This window comes from Microtus oregoni, unplaced genomic scaffold, assembly GCF_018167655.1.
Source record: "Microtus oregoni isolate MIOR12 unplaced genomic scaffold, Mior012 000046F_ref0000063, whole genome shotgun sequence".
Lineage (NCBI taxonomy): Eukaryota > Metazoa > Chordata > Mammalia > Rodentia > Cricetidae > Microtus > Microtus oregoni.
Window position 1 is genome coordinate 15,903,009 of NW_024543220.1, and position 20,592 is coordinate 15,923,600.

Consider the following 20,592-nt stretch of genomic DNA (forward strand, 5'->3'; position numbering starts at 1 on the left):
GGTTTTCCATTATTTGAAATGTTAATTCTTTTATGTTCTCTTTCAAAGATTTGAGTCAAAGGCAGTTGCTGCCTACGTATTATAGTGTATTATTGTATGTAAATATGATATATACTAGGTATTATATATATTAGGTATCCTAGTATATTATATATATGTATGATATGTATATTAGGGATATGTCTAATATATATATATATATTAGATATTATAGTATATTAGTGCCTTATTGCTGTTACAGAACCAAACAAGGAAGGGAGGCTTCATTTGACCTAGAGTCTGAGGTCACAGTCCATTATGTGCGGAGAAGCATGGACATGGGGTTGTGAGGCTCCTGGTCCCTTTGCATCCTCAGTCAGGAAGCGGGGGTGGGGATCTAGTACAAAGCTCACTTTCTCCTTTCCATTTAGTGGGGGTCCCCGACCATTAGATGGGTGATGCCATTCGAATTCCAAGTGGGACTTCCCTCCTCAGATGAACCTCTCAGAGGCCTTCCCAGGCGGCCCAGAAGTGTTTACCAGCCCACTCCCACTGACACTCAAGATTAGCCGTCACGAATGGCTAACTCCCAGCATGCTCTGGTACTGATGACGAATGGCAGGCCTGACTTTCTGGGATTTTGATGCCAATGTCAATTTTCAACACAACTTGCCAGGCTCCTGTGGTCATAAATATTTTCCAGGCAATTTGTATTCAGATCGACTTGTGTTTGAGCTTTGCAAACAGGCACCAGTTGCTGCTTCCTTGGGGGAGACAGTGCTCTGAGTTCCCCATGTTCTGTAGTTAAAGGCTGAAAAGTAGCCTTTAGCTCAAACAATGTTAGACTGTGTACAGGAAACACCAGGCCCTGGAAGGCAAGTGGATCCAGGTAGTCCTCATGAATCTGGGTCTTCGGAGGACTTAGGGGTAATTTAGCAAAGGTAGACACTGCTTGGCTGACTGGATCTCCGGAGATTTCATTGACTGTGATGCTATCCCATTTAAATTTGGGGAAGGACACAGTCCTACTTACCATTGCTGAACTCCTACCAGCTTATCTCTCCAGCTGCGCAGTTACCTTCCGTAAGCCTTGTAGGCAGAACCAAAGGCCAGGACGCTCTGGGGGCTGGGGGCTATCTTCTTCTCTGATACTGGCCTCCTTTCCCAATCTCTGTAAGCATAAAAACTATATACAGCCTAAGAGGACAAACAGATCAAGAGTGGGGACCCAAGTCTGGTTCTCAGCAGCCGTGTCGGGAGGCTCACAGCCTTTCTAACTCCAGATCCAGGGGGAATAAGCTCCCTCTTCGGGCCTCTGCAAGCAGCGCACTCACGTGTACAAAACTACTCCCTACACATAACGCATATACAAAATAAAAATATGGAAGATGAATATTTACATTTGCTTTCTAAACTTGACATCACTCGGCTCACGTTTGCAGGTTGGTTTGCTCCCCCACCCCCGCCCCAGACTCCAGTTGCAGAGTTGCTTCCATTTTCCATTCTAAGCGCTCACCTACTAACGAACACGTTCCGGGTCTCTGAACGGGCACGTGCTCATTTCCCCTTCAGATTGGTGAGTGGGGCCTGCAGGGATTACCCGGCGATGACTTGTCGATTCAGAACGGCATCATCGTGACAAAGGCCACCAGATACCCTCTCCTCATCGATCCCCAGACTCAGGGGAAGACGTGGATTAAATCAAAGGAAAAAGAAAACGACTTGCAGGTGCGTCCCATTCAGCGTGTGTATAAATGATAATGTTTTCTCGGAGTCCCAGCAGACGCTCATGACGTTGTCGTCCGTGCTAGTTGGCTTGCAGTTATGACTGTGGCGAATGCTTGAGATGAGCCAGTTTATAAAGAGAAAGGGTTTGTTGGGACTTACAGTTTGGGAGAGTTTGGTCCATTGTCAGTCGGTTCAATGGCTTCAGGGTGAGGCCGCTGTCATGGCGGCAGTCTGTGGCAATAGGGCTCACCGTGGCCGGAATGCAGAAGAGAAGAGAGAGAAAGGAGCTGTGGTGCTCTGGTTGCTCTAAAGGCCTGGCCTAGAGGTGTTAACTCATTCCTCTCTATGCTGCATCTCCCAGTGGCTCCAAGCCAAAAACCAAGTCTTTAACCCATGGCCCTTTGAGAACATTCCAGATGTAAACTGTAATGTCACGTTTCTTCTGGCCAGCATTTGCTCATTTGTCCTCGCGTGTAGCTGCATCTGGGGCAACAACTCTGATGACGCCATTTCTTTTGCATTCTTTTTATTTGTTCATTTATTTTTAGGATTCTTGGGTCCCACGCTGGCCTAGATCTTACTGTGTGAACAAGGATGACTTGGAACTTTTGATCCTCCTGCCTCCACCTCCCTAGCCTCTTTCCCTTCTTGATCCCAATCTCCCGATTCCTCTTCACTTCCCTGGCACGGTTACTTTGGCCAGTGGAGAATGTGGCTTTTGTTTTGGACTTTGAGTTTGGACTAATAGGATAGCAGCAGAAGGAGTGCCCCCTCAGCTGCCAGCCTCACCCAGGTACTTGGCACTATACAGTGCGCCCAGGTCCAGGATTGCCTGTAGAGCCTATTCTGGGGTTAATTTTAAAACTGGGTTAGGTAAGGCCAGGGTTATGGCATTTCTGACTTCTTTGGGGATCGTGTTGCCACTGGTCAGCTAGCAATATGGGCTATTGAGTGTTTCCTAGATCCTGGTCCCAGAATTCCTCATGCCCTGTGCATTTTTAAAACGTATTATTTCTCTCTCTCTCTCTCTCTCTCTCTCTCTCTCTCTCTCTCTCTGTGTGTGTGTGTGTGTGTGTGTGTGTGTGTGTGCAGTGTACACAGGGAGGCCAGAAGACAACAGGCAAGAGTCAGTTCTCTCCTCCACCATGTGGATGCCAGGATAGAACTCGGGTCATCAGGCTTGGCAGTAGCCCGAGCCATCTCCCTGGCCTCTCCTTTTTTGTGAGATAGGGGTCCTGACTTGTTATAATTTTGCTTATATTTCTTTTGCTAATCATAGTATCTTTTCACAGTGATGACCTTAGACCAAAGTCTTTATCAGTATCCCTTCAAAACCTCTATCTAATGCTTGCTCCATCAGGACTTCTCTGCGTCCCCAGCTTCACATAGCCCATCCCATGACCTGTCTGTGTTTATCTGTGGTTCTGTTCTGAACCCCGAGTCTGACTTCTCTGCATGCCCTGATTCACATAGCCCACCCTGAGACCTGTCTGTGTTTATCTGTGGTTCTGTTCTGAACCCCGAGTCTGACTTCTCTGCATGCCCTGATTCACATAGCCCACCCTGAGACCTGTCTGTGTTTATCTGTGGTTCTGTTCTGGACTCCGAGTCTGACTACTTGAATTATTGCTTTTTGCACATTTCCTTCTGCTGAACCATAAACTTCCTGCTAGTCATGTTTATGGTTTTCTCCATGTTTATATTTCCAGCAGAGCTCTTACATAGTGTAGCAATTCCAGTATTTATTGAATCTAAATGAATTCATTAAAGTGGGCCATCACTACTGGGGATATCATGTGACCATCTTGATAAATGTGGGGAGAGTACTCGTTACCATCCAGCACCCACTCATGATCAAGCTGCCAGTAAACTAAGAAGAGGGGGGATCCCCTCCAACCCTATAAAGAGTTTTTATGAGAAGCCTACAACAAAGATGATAGTTAATGCTGAAAGGTAGACAGATGTTCTTCTGAGTTCTGGGGTAGATCCTTGCTTCTCAGTGTATCACTTCTGACATCATCGTTGAAGACTTATTTTAGCTTTGCGATGTGCGCGCCTGTGTTTCTGCACATGGATCTATGCGTGTGAGTGAAGTACCGGTAAGGGCCAAAAAGGACCTCAGATCCCTGGAGCCAGAGCTGGAAGTGGCTGGGAGCTGTTCAGTGCGTATGCTGGGCCCTGCACTCGGGTCCTCCTGAAGAGCAGCAAGCCCCCCTAACCCCCACAACCTCTCTCCAGCCGCCTGACATTCTTATGTTTACTTACTTGTCACCCATGCATTTCAGAGAGCCCAGAGGCGATAAATACATATCAGAATACTCATGGCACCTTGCCGTGTGTGAGTGATTCTCTAGTTGCTTAAGTTTGAATAAGATGAGTCCGTGGCATTTAGTAAGATGAGCTCTGGCATTCCATCTGAGCGTGTCCCTTCTCTTCTGGACTGGAGACACTGTTTCAACAGTCAGTACTCTCCGGGTTCTGGGAATGAACTCTTGCTTGTTACTTTTATTTAATTCCTTGCCCTTTCAATTCCCAGCCAGCCATCCAACAGATGGCTTCCTTTCCACTTAGCACCCGGAGCGCTGTCGGGGATGTTTTAGACTTAGGGGCTCTTTATCTTCAGGTGACGTCTCTGAACCATAAATATTTCCGCACACACCTGGAGGACAGCCTCTCCTTGGGTCGCCCCCTTCTCATTGAGGACATTCGAGAGGAGTTGGACCCTGCTCTGGATAATGTACTCGAAAAGAACTTCATTAAATCGGGCACTGCTTTCAAGGTGAGTGTTTCGTAAAGGATAAAGAACACTGGTGGCTTCCTCTTGGCCTCAGCTCAGTGGTCGAGCTGTCTCTTTGGGGTGGTGATGTTTTGTGCACTGGAAACCAGCGTGTTCAGATGGGCTGTTTCCTCTAGGTGATTGCTTCTAGACGCCAACAGCTTATTTCTTGCCTTTTCCCTTCCAAAGTGGTAGCTATTGCTTTTCTCTTTAAAACATACTTTATTTTAATTATGTGTCTGTTTGTGGGGTGTGTGCATGTGAGTGCAGGTGCCCGCAGAGGCCAGAAGAGGGCGCCAGATCCCCTGGAATAGACAGTAAAGGTGACGATGAGCGGCTAGTGTGTGAATGCTGTGAACTGAACTTGGGTCTTCTGTAAGAGCAATATTGTTCTTAACCATTGAGCCATCTCTCCAGCTCCAACTTCACTCTGCTTTGAGTTGATGTAATTCTTAATTTAAAAATAATCACACATATTTATAGGGTGTAATGTCGTGTACTTGACAAAATTACTGAAAGAGTTCTTGAAATTTTACCCTTTAATGGATACATACAAATGAAATGTGCTTATTGGTGGGCGCCATGCAATTCTGATTGTTTTCATTGTTTTTATAACATATTATAAAACAAGCCCCAGAAGGGCAGTATCCTTGCAAGAGTATTCATTTGGTAGAAATGAAGTAACACATTAAGGAAACAGGTTTCTTATCTTAATAACAATATAATAGCGTTACACGGAAATGACATATATATTATATTAGCTGTATATTAGAAATGTGGTTTTGCAAGTCAAATACATATGCAAATCCAAGAAAACCTGGATCTCCTCACTGAAGAAAATAGCATTTTAATAAAGCCTGTAGACATTGATTTGTTTGTTTCTGTCTTTACTAACTTTCAGTCTAAACTCAATGACTTTGCTAGAAGCTACGGAATTCTGTTCCCGACTGCTGATGCCAACACAAATTGTTTTCAATATAAGTGTCTCTTTTTTTAATTGGTCTCATTCTCTACTTTGAAGGTTCATTGGTTTTATTTCTTGATAAATGACAGCATTTAGATTCGATCATTTCACTTCCAGTTTGTTAAATTCCCTGACTACTAGGGAAGATGTGAGGAACTCGGGTTTTCTTCTTAAACACAGATTTACCTGGTTCTCTTTACAGCGTGAATCCCTCCCTCCCATTTACATGTGTGTGCGTGTATGCATATGTGTTTGTGTGTAGAATGAATCATTCTCCAGCAGCCTTCTGCCTTAGCCACTGAGGCAGGTCTCAGAGTTCACCGACATGACTAGCCTCCCTAGCTAGCTTGCTCTGGGGTCTCCTGTCTTTGCTTTTAGAGACTAGAATCACAATTACAGGTGGGTTGCCAGGTTCCCCCAGCAGTTTTCATGTGATCTGGGAATCCAGACTTCAGTCACCATGCTTTCGTGACAAGCTATTAACTCCTGAACCATCTCCCCAGCACCACACTTTCAACAAATGCATATGGAGCATTGGTGATCTACTGAAGCCTGGAAGAGTGAATTTAACTTAATGAATAAAACTGAGTCAACATCCTCAAGAATTCCTCTTGTCTTCCCATGAGGTTACAAAGTGCAAATTTTCTTTGCAAGAAAAGGGAGCCAGGAATACAATCTTGGCAATTGCTTCGGCTGTTGTGGGTTCGCCCACAATTTGGAATCATTCTTAGAAGTGTTCGGTTGATGGGAGCCGGAAGGAGGCTCAGCTCTTCAGAGCCCGTGCTGCACTTCCAGGATGGGTTCAATTCCCAGCATCCACAGGGCAGCTCACGGATGCCTGTAATTCCAGTTCCAGGTGATCTAAAGCCCTCTTCTGACCTCTGTGGCGACCAGGCACAACATGCAGGCAAAACACTCATGCACACACACACACACAAAATTTAAAAAACCCATTTAGTTGACAAAGAGAGTATATATATATATATATATATATATATATATATATATATCTCCATCCATCCATCTTCAAAGGGTACCATGTGGTGTCTTGTTATTTGTGTATGTTGTGTAATATACAGTCAAATGCATGACTAGCCCATTTGGTGCCCATCTGTGCAATAGATGTCTGGAATATGTCAGACTAGGAATGGAAGTTTGTGCTCTTTGGCCAGCCCTCCTCCAACACCCAGGCCACCCCTTACCTTCCCCTTCCCTGCACCAAATATCCTGTGTTGGATTCTCAGCTTCTAGGAGCTCCACCCTTTTAGATTCCATGTGTAAGGGTAAAGTCATGTATAGTGTTTGTCCTTCTGAGCCTGGCTTGTTTTGTAAGAAAGGTTACAGAGCCGCCACTACTGAGGTTGCTTACAGGACCTTGGATTCTCGTCCTCAGTTTGAGGATGTGTCAGAGGTTGTAGCAAGGTTCGCATTGCACGTCCAATCAGGACTCATTAGAAATTTAAGTCATTTAAAAATGATAGGGTTTCTACCTGGTTTTTAAAAAGTAAAAAATGTCACACACGCACATACATACACACACACACACACACACACACACACACACACACACACACAAAATAAGTTGAGCAGTAGTGGCACAGAGATAAGTGAATCTTTGTGAGTTCAAGGCCAGCCTGGTCTACAAGAGCTAGTTCTAGGACAACTAGGGCTGTTACACAAAAAAGTAAAAGTTTTGTTTTTTAATATACTACGAATAGTAGTGTTTAAGGCTAATATTATGTTTCTAATATTTATTTTGAAAATTATATCTACTCTGTTGTCAAATATGTTAGAGATACGGCTGTGGAATGCAAAAAAGAAGTGATAGTTCCTAAAAACAGTTCTGCACTCCGATATAATTTCACTGTCTAGGGGAAAATAATAAAATTGATGCGGGTTGATAAATGCTGGAATTTAAAGTCAGGTCTTGGACGTGTCCAGGTTTTCCTTTATTCCTTGTTGGTTTGAGATCAGCTTCTCATTCGATTTGCTGTGGACAGCAGCTAAGAACATCTCCAGGCAGAAGGACAAATCTGAATTACTCTAAGTTGGACAGGCTTTGTTATTTAAGATCTGTGATTAAAATTTCCCAATTCTCCTTCCCAATTGATCCACACGTCAACAGCCTTGACCCCCTGGGGAACCCATTCCTATCTCAAACTCTCAGTGCCCCTGCCCCATGCCCCTGCATCTTTTAAAGTGTTTTCTTTCTTTCAGGTTATACAATATTTGTATCCTTTTAAAAATTTATATTAAAATTTTGTTTTAGAATTTCATACGTATTTACATCATTTTCCACCCCTCCCTCCCATTGTTCCAGCACCTTCTGTATCTTCCTACATACTCCCAAATCCATGACCTCTTCTACAGTTCTTCTTGTCACACACACACACACACACCCTACTGAGACAATTTAATGTTGCTCATTTGTATATATTCTTAGGGCTGACCACTTGAGATTGCATGACCTGTTGGGACCTCGCCTCTCCGCCTCTCAGAAGCCATTGATTGCCTGTAGCCTTTCTTCTAGAGGAGGGGCTGTATGGGGTTTCTCCCATTCATATGGGTCTATCCACTGGTATCATTGCGTAGGTCTTGTTTAGGCAACTTGAAGCTGTTTTTAATTTCACATTTGAACTTGTGTAGGTGAAAGTCGGTGACAAGGAATGTGACATCATGGACACGTTTAAGCTTTACATCACCACAAAGTTGCCAAATCCTGCCTTTACCCCCGAGATCAATGCCAAGACGTCGGTCATTGACTTCACTGTCACCATGAAGGGACTCGAGAACCAGTTACTCAGGAGGGTCATTCTAACAGAGAAACAGGTAAGTACTCCCAACATAAAAGCTCTAACTCACAATAAGTGTTTAAAATTGATCAGGAGGGTCCGTGAGATGGCTCAGGAGGTAAAGGTATAAGCAGAGACTGTTGGTTCATTTCGTGGTCGCCCAAACCCGAATAATAACACAGAAACTATATTAGTTACAATACTGTTTGGCCAATAGCTTAGGCATATTTTTAGCTAACTCTTACATCTTAAATTAACCCATAATTCTTGTCTGTGTTAGCCATGTGACTTGGTGCCTTTCATCAGTGAGGAATTCTCATTTTGCTTCCTCTGCATCCGGGTGATGACTGCAGACTGAACCTTTCTTCTTCCCAGAATTTACCTATTCTTGTTGCCCCACCTATACTTCCTGCCTGGCTACTGGCCACCAGCTCTCAAAGCCATGGCTTTAATCCTAGCTACATTAATTCCTTAGCAAATTAAAGACTCTTGTGGTCAGAAAAAGAGAGAGATACAGTAAAGATAGATTCAGATGAAAAAAAAACCTCTAAACGGTTTACAATGTGTTTAAAAATATATGTAGGCTTGAGAGAGAAAAGAAAAAGTATAAAGTTCTTTAAAAAAGAAAGAAAGTAAAAGAGTAGTTAGGTGTGGTGGCATACACCTTTAATCCCAGCACTTGGGAGGCAGAGGTTGGAGGATCTCTATGTGTTCAAGGACAGCCTGGTCTACAGAATGAGTTCCAGGAGAGCCAAAGATAAACAGAGAAACCCTGTCTCAAAAAAAAAAGAACCCAAAAATTAAAAATAAAAGTTAAGTAGATTTTAAAATAAAGCCACCTAAAGATGGAAAATACACAGAGAATCTGGATACTATATGTTATTGTCTTGTCTTTGAATGGTTTGATGGCTGATACTCTTTGTTTAGAGTATTGGTTACAAGTTGTTATGGATAATGGTCAGGATAAAAGCTAAACAAAGAACATTAGATTCAGAGTTCTTGTTTTGAAACAAAAAAAATATATGACTCAGTTATCCTCAATCCCCAGACAACACAGACACACACACACACACACACACACACACACGCACGCACACACACACACACGCACACACACTTCCTGCTCCTGTTCTTATATCTTTGTGTGTATTGATTCTGCACATTTCAATCCATAGTGCTGTGTATTGTCTTGAGACACCTGAAAAAATTTAATAAAAGCAATGATCCCAGAGAAAAGAAAATTCCCCTGGATGGCCAATATATGTACCCTATAAAGATTTGTCACTTGTATTGGTTTAATAAAACACTTACTGGCCAGTAGCCAGGCAGGAAGAATAGACGAGGTGACCAGAATGGGAGAATTCTGGAAAGAGGAAAGGCTCAGTCTGCAGTCATCACCCGGATGCAGAGGAAGCAAAATGAGAATGCCTCACTAACAAAAGGTACCAAGTCACATGGCTAACACAGACAAGAATTATGGGTTAATTTAAGATGTAAGAGTTAGCTAAAAATATGCCTAAGCTATTGGCCAAACAGTATTGTAACTAATATAGTTTCTGTGTGATTATTCGGGTCTGGGTGGCCAGGAAACGAACAAACAGTCTCCGCTCACTTAAGGGTGCTTGCTACCAAGCCTGAAGACCCGAGATCCATCCCTGGTACCCACATGGTGGAAGGAGGGAATCAACTCTTAGGTTTTTGCATGCCCCCATAAACAAACAAACAAACAAACAAACATAAATAATAAAATAGATTAGGATGTTGTTATAGCAAATATATGGAAAATATAAGCCAGTCGTATTTCCTCTTGTTAGCATAAGGAAATATTTCTTTCTCAGTGGTAATTTCTGTTAGAAAATTATATGACTCAGTTATCCTCCATCTCCAGACAATAAACACACACACACACACACACACACACACTTCCTGCTCCTGTTCTTATATCTTTGTGTGTATTGATTCTGCACATTTCAATCCATAGTGCTGTGTATTGTCTTGAGACACCTGAAAAATTTAATAAAAACAATGATCCCAGAGAAAAGAAAATTCCCCTGGATGGCCATTACCCACTGCTGGGATTTCTGATATTGCAGTGCAATAATGTAATGATATAAGGAACAATATTTCAAATGAAATTTGCATTGGAGTGGGGAATCAATTAGGTATAACTAAGGGTATTGGTGGAGCAAGGAGCACCTTAGGCCTGTAATATTTTAAGAGATAGATATCTTTTAAGATGTTCGGAAAGCTCACTTTTATGCATAAAATATATTTGCATATATTAACTATATTTGCATAAAGCACAAGATAGTTTACACTTACTTTGATATAATTCATTTTAGTATTCAAGGAAAAGGCAAGGTGAGCGATAATAAGAGCAAAGAGGCATGGGGGAGGAAGAGAGTAATGGGTGAAGAGAGGGAAGGGAAGGTAGGTGTATGGGTGGAGGGCCGTGGGATGAGGAGAGATGCTTCAGAAGGTAAAGAGATGTGACACCATCTCTCCTTCAGGAGCAAAATAGCAACAGCATCCTACTTGTTTACTAGAAGTGGTTCCCCACTAGGGGCAGACCATCAAAACCCTAGCCTTCCAGATGGCTACCTCCATCACCTCTCGGGTCCACACCAGTCTCCAGTGGTCGACAGGTGCTGCTGGTCTAGTTTGAATGGTTTCTTATTGGTGCAGCTCCCCCATGAGGCTGTATTACCTGAAGTTCTCTCCAGTGCCCACATCCCTCTTCTTAATGCTGATTCCTCTTTAAAACACCCACTGGCATGCTTGGGCCAGCCTTGCTGGAGAGCACTGAAGACAAGCTTTATAAGCAGAGTGTCTCCTCCTGACAGCCCTGGAGTCACAGAGGATGAGGGTCTGTCCCCATCTGTGACAACATTTCCCAAGGCCTCCTGGAAGTCCCTCAGGTCCCCATGATACCTGCCTTTCCTTATTGTATTAAAAAGGAATTGAGTGTGATTTCATTGTTTGGGTTTTCCTACACATGCGTGTGCATTCATATATGTACACACACATGTGCTTGTGAAGGTGTGTGTGTTTGCGTTCATATATGTGCACACATATGCATATGTGAAGGTCTGTTCATATACGTGCACACGTATGTGCATGTGAAGGTGTGTGTTCATATATGTGCACACATGTGCCTGTGAAAGTTCATGCTCATATATATATATATATACACATGTGCATGTGAAAGTGTGTGTTCATATATGTATACCTATGTATATGTGAAGGTCTGTATTCATATATGCACATGCATGTGCATGAGAAGATGGGTGTTCATACACATACACATATACATGCATGTGTGAAGGCGCGTGTTCATATATGTGTACATATATGTACTTGTGAATATGTGTATGTTCATATATATGAACACATATGTGCAAATGAAGGTCAGAGGCCAATGTCAGGTATCTTTCTTGATTATTCTCCACCTTATTTTTTGAGACAGATTCTGTCACTGAATCTGGAACTCACCAGTTAGGCCAGATGACTGGCCAGCAAGCCCTTGGGATTGCCCTGTCTCCAATTCTCCAGCATTGCAGTTCCAGGCATGCTTCACCAGGTTCAGCTTTTTACACAGGTGCTGGTAGTCAGGACCTCCTCCTAAGCCCACATGCCTGTGTAGTAAGCACTTCACCATCTCAGCCACCTCTCCATCCCCAGGGATGGTTATTTCAGTGGAAGCAGTTCCTTAGCTAGTCTCCTGCAAGCATGGCCACACTCGTCACCATCCTAGCGCACCCCACAGCCTGCCAGAGGGATGGCAGGGACACTAGTCAGGGTTCGAGGACAGCGATTAGGTCCATCTCTGCAGCGACTACTGTGGGTGGCACTGGGATGCTCTGCAGGGGTTCCACCTTCTCCCAGGTAGACAATAAGCGATGGGAACGAAAGTCCTCCACTCTGCCACGCCTCAAAGTGGGTGCTCTCAAGAATTTACAGCTCCTGCCTGTTAGATGCCAAATTCTGGATGAAAATAACGTGTAGGCAGACTGATTGAAGTCATGAAAGGCGTTTGACTCAGTGCCGGGCTGTAGCTTTTGATCATCCATTTGCTTTCAGAAGACTTGTGAAGTTAGTGGGGTTTCTGAAGCGGCTTTGCAAGGAATGTTCTCAAGTGAGCGCTTTGATTTACCTTGAAATATAATCCTAAATGCAAAATGTGACTCTGCATATAGATGAGGAAACACTGCTGCCTGAGTGTCACAGAGGGCTAGGATGTGGCTTAGTCGGCAGAGGACTTGCTCGGCATGCACAAAACCCTCAGTTCCAATGCACAATCAGTGCGTGTGCAAACACAAGCCTGGAATCCAGCACTAGGGAGGTGGGAACAGGAGAGTAAAAAGTTCAAGGTCACCCTCAGCTCCTTGGTGAGTTTAAGGCCATCCTAGGCTACAGGAGATCCTGTCTCAAGAACAAAATAACAACAACAACAGCAACAACACACACACACAGAGTCATATATGTGCTCTCTGGGTTTAATGAGAAACTTTGCTTCCATGTTTAAGGTAGAAGAGCAATTCAGGATGATTCTGAATATCACCCTTGCATGCACACCCACATACATGTAGGAGCCCCAACACGTGTGAAAACATATATATGCACACATGCATGCCCCTTCATGTCTGTGAAAAAAATAAGTAAAAAGATGACTATGATTAAGGGCACTTTGATTTAGACTCTACAAGAATGCCTGTCACTGTTAAACATAGCCGAGTGTTTAGGAGTAAAGAGTCTCTGGGGATCTGAACTCTGGTTTTCATAGATGTACATAAGGTGTGTTATTGACTGGGCCATCTCTCAGCCCCAGAACTATGGAATGTTAGCACCAGTGGGCATCGTTTTCTCAATTATCCAGAGAAACAAAAATATAAATTGGTCTGACTAATAATAATCCTTTCTCCTATCATTCAAGACACAATTTTGTCGAACCCTTTAGTGTTGCTGGTAAAACACCAGCGAGCCTGGTTTTCTGTAAGCACCAGTGATGAGGATGCCCAGGTTCCATTGTCTGTGTCTTGACCACAGGAGCTGGAGTCGGAGAGGGTGAAGCTTCTCGAGGACGTGACTTTTAACAAGCGGAAGATGAAGGAGCTTGAGGACAACCTGCTGTATAAGCTGAGCGCCACGAAAGGTACCACGTCCTTAAGAGGCCGTCAAGCCCTGGCTCCCGAGGAAGGAGCTCATTTACTTGCGGGCCCCCTTCAGTGCCACGGTGACCACAGATGGGAGGAAATAGCTCACTTCCCAATGCACAAGCAGGCGGGGTGGCTTCCGTGTAGGCAGTAAAGAAACACCACGGGGAATCTGATGTCTGAATTAGCAAGTGGAGTCAGCGGCTGAGACTAGTACCACCTTGTTGATATAATCACCCTCTCCTGAGCCAAACAAGGGCTCCTAAACAGAACCTAGGAGCTCATGATGGCCTCATTTGCTTGCCCAGAGGACGCGCGTGTGTTCCGTCTTTTTTATTTTTATTTTATTTGTATCAATCAATCAGCTCTTTCATTTAGCATCGAAATGAAGCTACTATGATGGGTCACGTACAGCACATGCCACTTGTAATCAGGAAAACGTGTCTAACCGAGGGCCTGGCTCATCTCAGATGACTCCCACTTAGAAGTCAAGGGTACTGTCTCCTCTGGGTAGCCAGAATCATTATTCCACACCCCAGTTTGCGGCGGTGCCCTCTCTGTCATACACTGAAGAAAAAAGGTTTTCTGTGCAGACCTGTAACCCCAGCCCTTCGGAGGAGTACCTGAGGCAGGAGGATTGCTGTGGGCTGCCAGGGCTACATAGTAAGCACCAGGCCAGTCAGAGCTATACAGCAAGACCTTCACTTTCCAACAAGGAAACAAACAAACAAAAAAACAACCCCAAAATTTTATTCAAAGAAAAGAGAATCAACAAGCCCAACAGTATTCTTTAGGCAAACCCAGCAGCCCCGTTAAATTCCACCATGTGTTAGTAGTTGACTTAGAAGTCCATTCCATTGTCACTTTAATCCCTGGGCCAGAAGAAAACTAAACCTAAGTATCCAAGAATGATGAAGGCCTTAGGATGCCCTCAAGGCCAGGTGTGGTGGCACACACCTGTAACCCCAGCTGCTTGGGAGGCTGGGGCACAGGGATTGGGGATGTGAGACCAGCTTGGGCTATAGTAACGAGAGCTGGTCTCAAAATAAAATCTTAAAAAAGGAGCTATGATTCTGGTGTGGGATAGCATGGCCCAAACATGCGTTATACATACACACCTCCATACATGCGTACACACAGTGAGCTCGGTGAAAAGCAGGTCTTGGTTTTCTTGGTGAGACACTTCCACAATAGCCCAGTTAATTCTTGTTAGAGGCGTAGAGTGGCCTAGGTTGTCCCTATCAAGTGCTCTTTCATTCAAGAAATGGGGAGAGAATGTCCCACTCGTCTGCCAGTTCCTCAGCCTGGGTACAGTGCTTGCATCAGCTCGTACCCCGAGATAAAGAACTTATGGCCTGGAGACACCGTGGCAAGAATTGCCAAGGCGATAATGGGGTGATAGTATATCCCACAGGTGACGCTGATACCCCTGGAGACAGGGTCCTTGTCTTCAAACATTTGAACCTGTTGGGCAGGGGAGATGGCTCAGCCAAAAATGTGCTTGCCTGGCCAAGCAAGAGGATGGACCGAGTTAGGTTCACTAGAATCCATTTTAAAAAGCCAGATGTGACAATGGGGATGTTCTATTGGGAACCCACCAAGGCCAGCTGGCCTGGGTCTGAAAAAGAATGGTGTAAAACCGGACTCGCTGAACAATGAGGACTACTGAGAACTCAAGATCAATGGCAATGGATTTTTGATCCCACTGCACGTACTGGGTTTGTGGGAGCCTAGGCAGTTTGGATGCTCACCTTACTGGACCTGGATGGAGGTGGGTGGTCCTTGGACTTCCCACAGGGCAGGGAACCCTGATTGCTCTTTGGGCTGATGAGGGAGGGGGACTTGATTGGGGGAGGGGGAGGGAAATGGGAGGCGGTGGCGGGGAGGAGGTAGAAATCTTTAATAATAAATAAATAAATAAATAAAAAGCCAGATGTGGTGGTGCAGGCCTGTAACCTCAGTATGGGGAGGTCGAGTCAAGCAGATTTCTGAGTAATGCTGACCAGACAGCCTAGCCTACTTGGTAAGTCTCAAATACGAGGGGAGGAGGTGTCAGACTTTGAGGGACCATACCTGAGGTTGTCATGTACCTGCAAGCAAATGAACAAGAGCACACACATACGCATGCACTCACGCATGCACACACGCACTCACACATGCACACATGCATGCACATGCACAAACATGTAAAATCAAAACAGATATTGTCGTATTGTCCTTTGCTTTTGCTTTTCAGGTGGAGTGGAGGATGAAGAGCCCTCAGTAGGAATGTTTAGAAAGATTTAGGCTCTGGATGGCTCAGGGACATTTTGGCGTTGAGTTCTCCTTCTTGTGGCCTCTGGGTTAGAAACCCAGTATCTGAAACAAGCTTCCTGTTCTTCTGTAATTCCTTTCTGCACCTGCTGCTTTGATTCTCAGGTTCCTTGGTGGACGACGAGTCTCTCATCGGTGTCCTGCGCATCACCAAGCAGACGGCAGCGGAAGTAAGCGAGAAACTCCATGTGGCCGCCGAAACGGAGATCAAGATCAACACAGCTCAGGAGGAGTTCCGGCCTGCGGCCACCCGGGGCAGCATCCTTTATTTCCTCATCACAGAGATGAGCATGGTCAACATCATGTACCAGACCTCACTGGCTCAGTTTCTCAAGTTGTTCGACCAGTCCATGGCCAGGCAAGTCCTCCCTGCCTTCCTCTCGGTCATTTTCAAGATTGCAAGTTAAAGTTTTGTGGTGGTAGCTGGGGTGTGTGTGTGTGTGTGGGGGGGGGGGGATGGCTCCGTCTGTGAAGTCTTTGCCATGGAAGCATGAAGACTTGATTCAGGTTCTCAGCACCCACATAAATGGCCTGGGCATGACAACAGACATCTGTAAATCCATGCTTGGGAGTAGAAGTGGATGGATCACTGGAGCTCCCTGGCCAGCCTGTGTAGCCAATCAGTGAGCTCCAAGTCCAGTGAGAGACCCTGTCTCCAAAAATAAGGTGGGTACTAGAGAGATGGCTCTTACAAAGGACTGGAGTTTGGTTCCCAGCAGCCACAACTAACTCCTATAATTCTGGCTCTAGGTGATATGACACCCTCTTCTGGCCTCCATGGGCAAGTGCACACACATGCACACATACACACACACTTAAAAATAAAAAATAGTACTTAAAAAAAAAAAGGTGGTCAAAAAAAAAAAAAAGCCAGGCGGTGGTGGCACACGCCTTTAATCCCAGCACTAGCGAGGCAGAGGCAGGCGGATCTCTGTGAGTTCAAGACTAGCCCGGTCTACAGAGAAACCCTGTCTTGAAAAACTAATAATAATAATAATAATAATAATAATAATAATAATAATAATAATAATGTGGTGATAGATTGAGGAAGATACCAGACACCAGATGTCAAACTCTGGTCACATAGATATACGCCCTCCCCTCACACCCCCACACACAAACATACACCCACGTTTTGTTATTTCCAGTCTTAAAGAAATTGGTATTTTTTTTTTATCTCCTTGATTTAAAAAATGGACTGCAGATCTGAAAAGTCTCCACTACCTCAAAAAAGAATTACAAATATCATTGAGTACCTGACATATGAGGTTTTCACATACTCTGTGAGAGGCCTGTACGAGAACCACAAATTCCTCTTTGTGCTACTCATGACCTTAAAGATTGATCTTCAGAGAGGGATGGTCAAGCACAAAGAGTTCCAGGCTCTGATTAAAGGTGAGATGCAGGGAGCGTGGCTGGGCTGGCTGGGAGTGAGAGCAGGGGCAGCATTGGCAGACGCTGGCTCCAGTGGGCTCTTGGATATACTTGGATGCTGTTCCAGGGATGCAGGAGGAAACAGTGTGGTACCCTAATGATGCCGTTTCAGGAACGCAGAAGGGAACAGTGTGGTACCCTAATGAAAGCAGCATTATTGTCTTAATCTCCCTCTCACGCTCCTTTGGCCTCTTTCAATTTCCACTACTATAGTTCTGTTTACCAAAAATTTGGGCTTGTCCTGACCCTGTGTTTTTAGTTTAATTACTATATTTGGTTTCATCATCATTGCCCATGCTTTGGGAGCCTGTTGTCAAAGCAAGGAAAAACTGGTGATGAACTTTATTCTGCTGCCTCTCTGCTCCCCTTCCTCCTTCCCTCCCTTCCCCTTTTTCTTTCTCTTTTCTATACAGGACCTCACTGCATAGCTGAGGCTGGCTTGGGATTTGACACACACCACCAAATAATTTTAACAACATCAAACCACCAAAGTTCAGATAGGAGCTGCTGCCACACCCACCGCAGAGGCAGCATGGCTCCTTGGTAGAGTCGGGTAGCTTCATGAATGGTCCCGAGGTTGGGTAAGGAGTGTGGTAGTGTGGAAACAAGGGCAGGCTGGCACACAGCGCAGACAAGATGCTGCAGAGCAAGGGCGTGTTCTGCTGGGGGGTCAGGATGTGCGCCACAGCCTAGTCATATAGGCCTTGTCAAAACTAAGAGAGTCCAGGGACACAGCCTGTGCCTGAGACACGTGCGGGTTGGAGATACCCTCCCATCCAGACAAAGCCTCATTAATGATAGCAGCCAGACCAGAGATATTTGCCAAAAGAAACAGACCTCTTTGAAAGAGGGTTTGTGAGTGAGAGGAGGCTGAGACGCATAGAGACACGCAGGGGAGGGGTCTTTGCAGCAGGATAAAGATGGGCGCTCACATGGGCTGTGGTGGGAGCATATGTGTGAGCCCTTTTCATCAAATTGGAGAGTGAGATTGCACAGGGCCTGCATGGCCAGCCTGGGGACTTTGGGTTCAATTCAGACGGCAGGAGGGACCCTTTGAGTGTTTTATGGGCAGGGATGAGGCAGGAACAAAGCAGTGCTTTAGGAAGATTAATTTGGAATTGCACGATCAGTTGATTGACAGAACTACAATCAGCTCGGCAGAAAAGGAGGGTATTTCCTGGACAAAGCTGCTTTATTGTATAGTCTGTTTTAGTTTCGAACTGGCCTACATTTTGATGGAATTATTTTTTAAAGGACAGTATGGCTTATTTTTTTTTAATGCTTTTTCATAGACTTAACAAATAAACTCTTATATCATGGACTTTTTTTTTTTTATCATTGTGAGCTCAGTACTCAAGGGAGAACTTCTGATATTTATGGCCACAGCAATATTTGATTTCCCAGGAGTGACAGTTCTTAGGTATCAATTATTTCTTGTTTTCTGCAGTATTTGTAAGGTGCCTTTGACTTTCTTTCCCAGCTCAGGATGTCAGGGCACTTTGGAAAATGAAATGGAGACCAGGGGCAAACCTGCCCTATAGATCAACGGATAGCCCTGTTTCCTTGCCGGTGTATTCTAGAAAAAATACTATCTTTGTTTTGCTGTATGGGGGTTTTCATAAGCTGCTCATAAGACCCGAGTCTTAAAAAACCAGAGGAGGATACAAATTTAATGTCAAAATAATCACTAATGATGGCGTAGCTTTTCCTAACCTCACAGCAACCTCGTGGTAGAGTCTGCTATCCCATCATTCTGTTACTCTCATCGGACAGATGAGAGAATGGGGTGAGGGGAGAGAGAGAGGGAAGGAGACCGAGTCCGTTGTCCAAGAGAATGCAGGTGTAGGGTAAACAGCCAGGGTGTTTTGGGGAGGAGTCTCCCTGTAATTTCTCCCCTTGGGTTCAGGAATACATGTCTTGAAAGCAATGAGGTAGTCTAGCTGTGTTCTTCTGACTTCTTGGAGAAGATCAAGAAGAAATGCAGGGGCAGGCTCTGTCCCTGTGGTAGAGAAGCATCAGTTGATGAAGGTGGCTGTTTCAGTATCTACTTTTCTGTTAGCAGTAATGATGGGAGAGCAAAGCTTCTGCTTACACTCAGTTTTAGGGGGCAAGAAATGAGGAAGCTTGCGTGATATTTGAGGTGTCACAGCTCTCAGAGCCACTGATCCCTGAAGTCCTTTGTAGTAGAGAACGGGAGTCTATGTAAGTCTGTCCTTCCTTCCTTCCTTCCTTCCTTCCTTCCTTCCTTCCTCTTTCTTTTCTTTTTCCTTCCTTTCTTTTCTTCTTTCTTTCTTTTCTTTCTTAAACTGCAACACTCAATTTATACAGCTTCTCAGGAAGATACTAAATGGGGGAGCAAAGATCTGAACCCCTCATATATTTTTATTGCCCTGTATGTTTTTGTGAAAGGGAAGCATTTGGTCAGAGTTGTGAGGTTAGAGATGGCTCAGCGGTTAAAAGCACTTTCTGCTCTTTTTTAAAAAAATAATTTACTTTAAAAAACTATCTTTTCTCATTTTGCATCCCAGTTCCCACTCCCTTCCCTCTTCCCATTCTCTCTACCTTCCTCCCACCCCCATCCATTTCTCAGAGAGGGTAAGGCTTCCCATGGGGATTCAACAAAGTCTAGCATATTGCTTTGGGGCAAGACCAAGGCCCTCCCCACTCTATCTAGGCTGAGCAAGGTATCCCCCCAAAGAGAATGGGTTCCATAAAGCCAGTACAAGCAGTAGTTCCACTGCCAGTGGCCCCCATAGTCTGCCCCAGCCATACAACTGTCACCCACATTCAGAGGGTCTAGTTTGGTCCTTTGCTGGTTTCTTCCCTGTAAGAGTAGAGTTGATAGGATCCCATTAGCTGAGGTGAGCTGTTTCAGTGGGTGTCTCCATCATGGTCTTGACCTCTTTGCTCATATTCTCCTCCCACTCTTCGACTGGACTTTGGGAGCTCAGTCCAGTGCTCTCCTGTGGATCTCTGCATCAGCTTTCATCAGTTGCTGGATGTGGGTCCTAGGGTGACATTTAAGATAGTCATCAATCTGACTACAGGGCAAGGCCAGTTCAGGCATCCTCTCCATAATTGCTTAGGGTCTTAGCTGGGTCATCCTTGTGGATTCCTGGGAATTTCTCTAGTGCCAGGTTTCTTACTATCCCCATAATGGCTTCCTCTCCCTTTTGTTTCCTCCCTCTGTCTGTTTATCTAACCATCTAGTTAACATGGTGGGAAATATTACAGAGTATAGAACTTGTGGAGGAGCGGTGGTGGCTGACAGGCAACTATAAAAGTCACACAAAGACTGATCATTCTATCCATTGATAAAAATTTTACAAATCCCAGATTGGTAAGGAAAAATAAAAGCCACCACAACAATTCAAGAGTCCATTGGTGTCTTGTTATTGGAAAAATATATTCCTAAGAATGAATAGCAAACTGGTGTCTTGCATGTCTCTCCAG

At 44.6% G+C, this 20,592-nt stretch overlaps 1 protein-coding gene across 2 annotated transcripts in view; it reads left to right on the forward strand.

The window, feature by feature from the left end:
- The window catches only part of Dnah8 (dynein axonemal heavy chain 8), a 240,644-nt gene that overhangs the window by 154,988 nt on the left and 65,064 nt on the right, over positions 1 to 20,592 (forward strand). For both annotated transcript variants that reach the window (XM_041634704.1, XM_041634705.1), the window contains 6 exons: positions 1,552 to 1,707; positions 4,331 to 4,486; positions 8,094 to 8,276; positions 13,286 to 13,391; positions 15,811 to 16,063; positions 16,910 to 17,100. In XM_041634704.1, the coding sequence (XP_041490638.1) occupies positions 1,552 to 1,707; positions 4,331 to 4,486; positions 8,094 to 8,276; positions 13,286 to 13,391; positions 15,811 to 16,063; positions 16,910 to 17,100 (1,045 nt within the window). The remainder of the gene's footprint in view (positions 1 to 1,551; positions 1,708 to 4,330; positions 4,487 to 8,093; positions 8,277 to 13,285; positions 13,392 to 15,810; positions 16,064 to 16,909; positions 17,101 to 20,592) is intronic.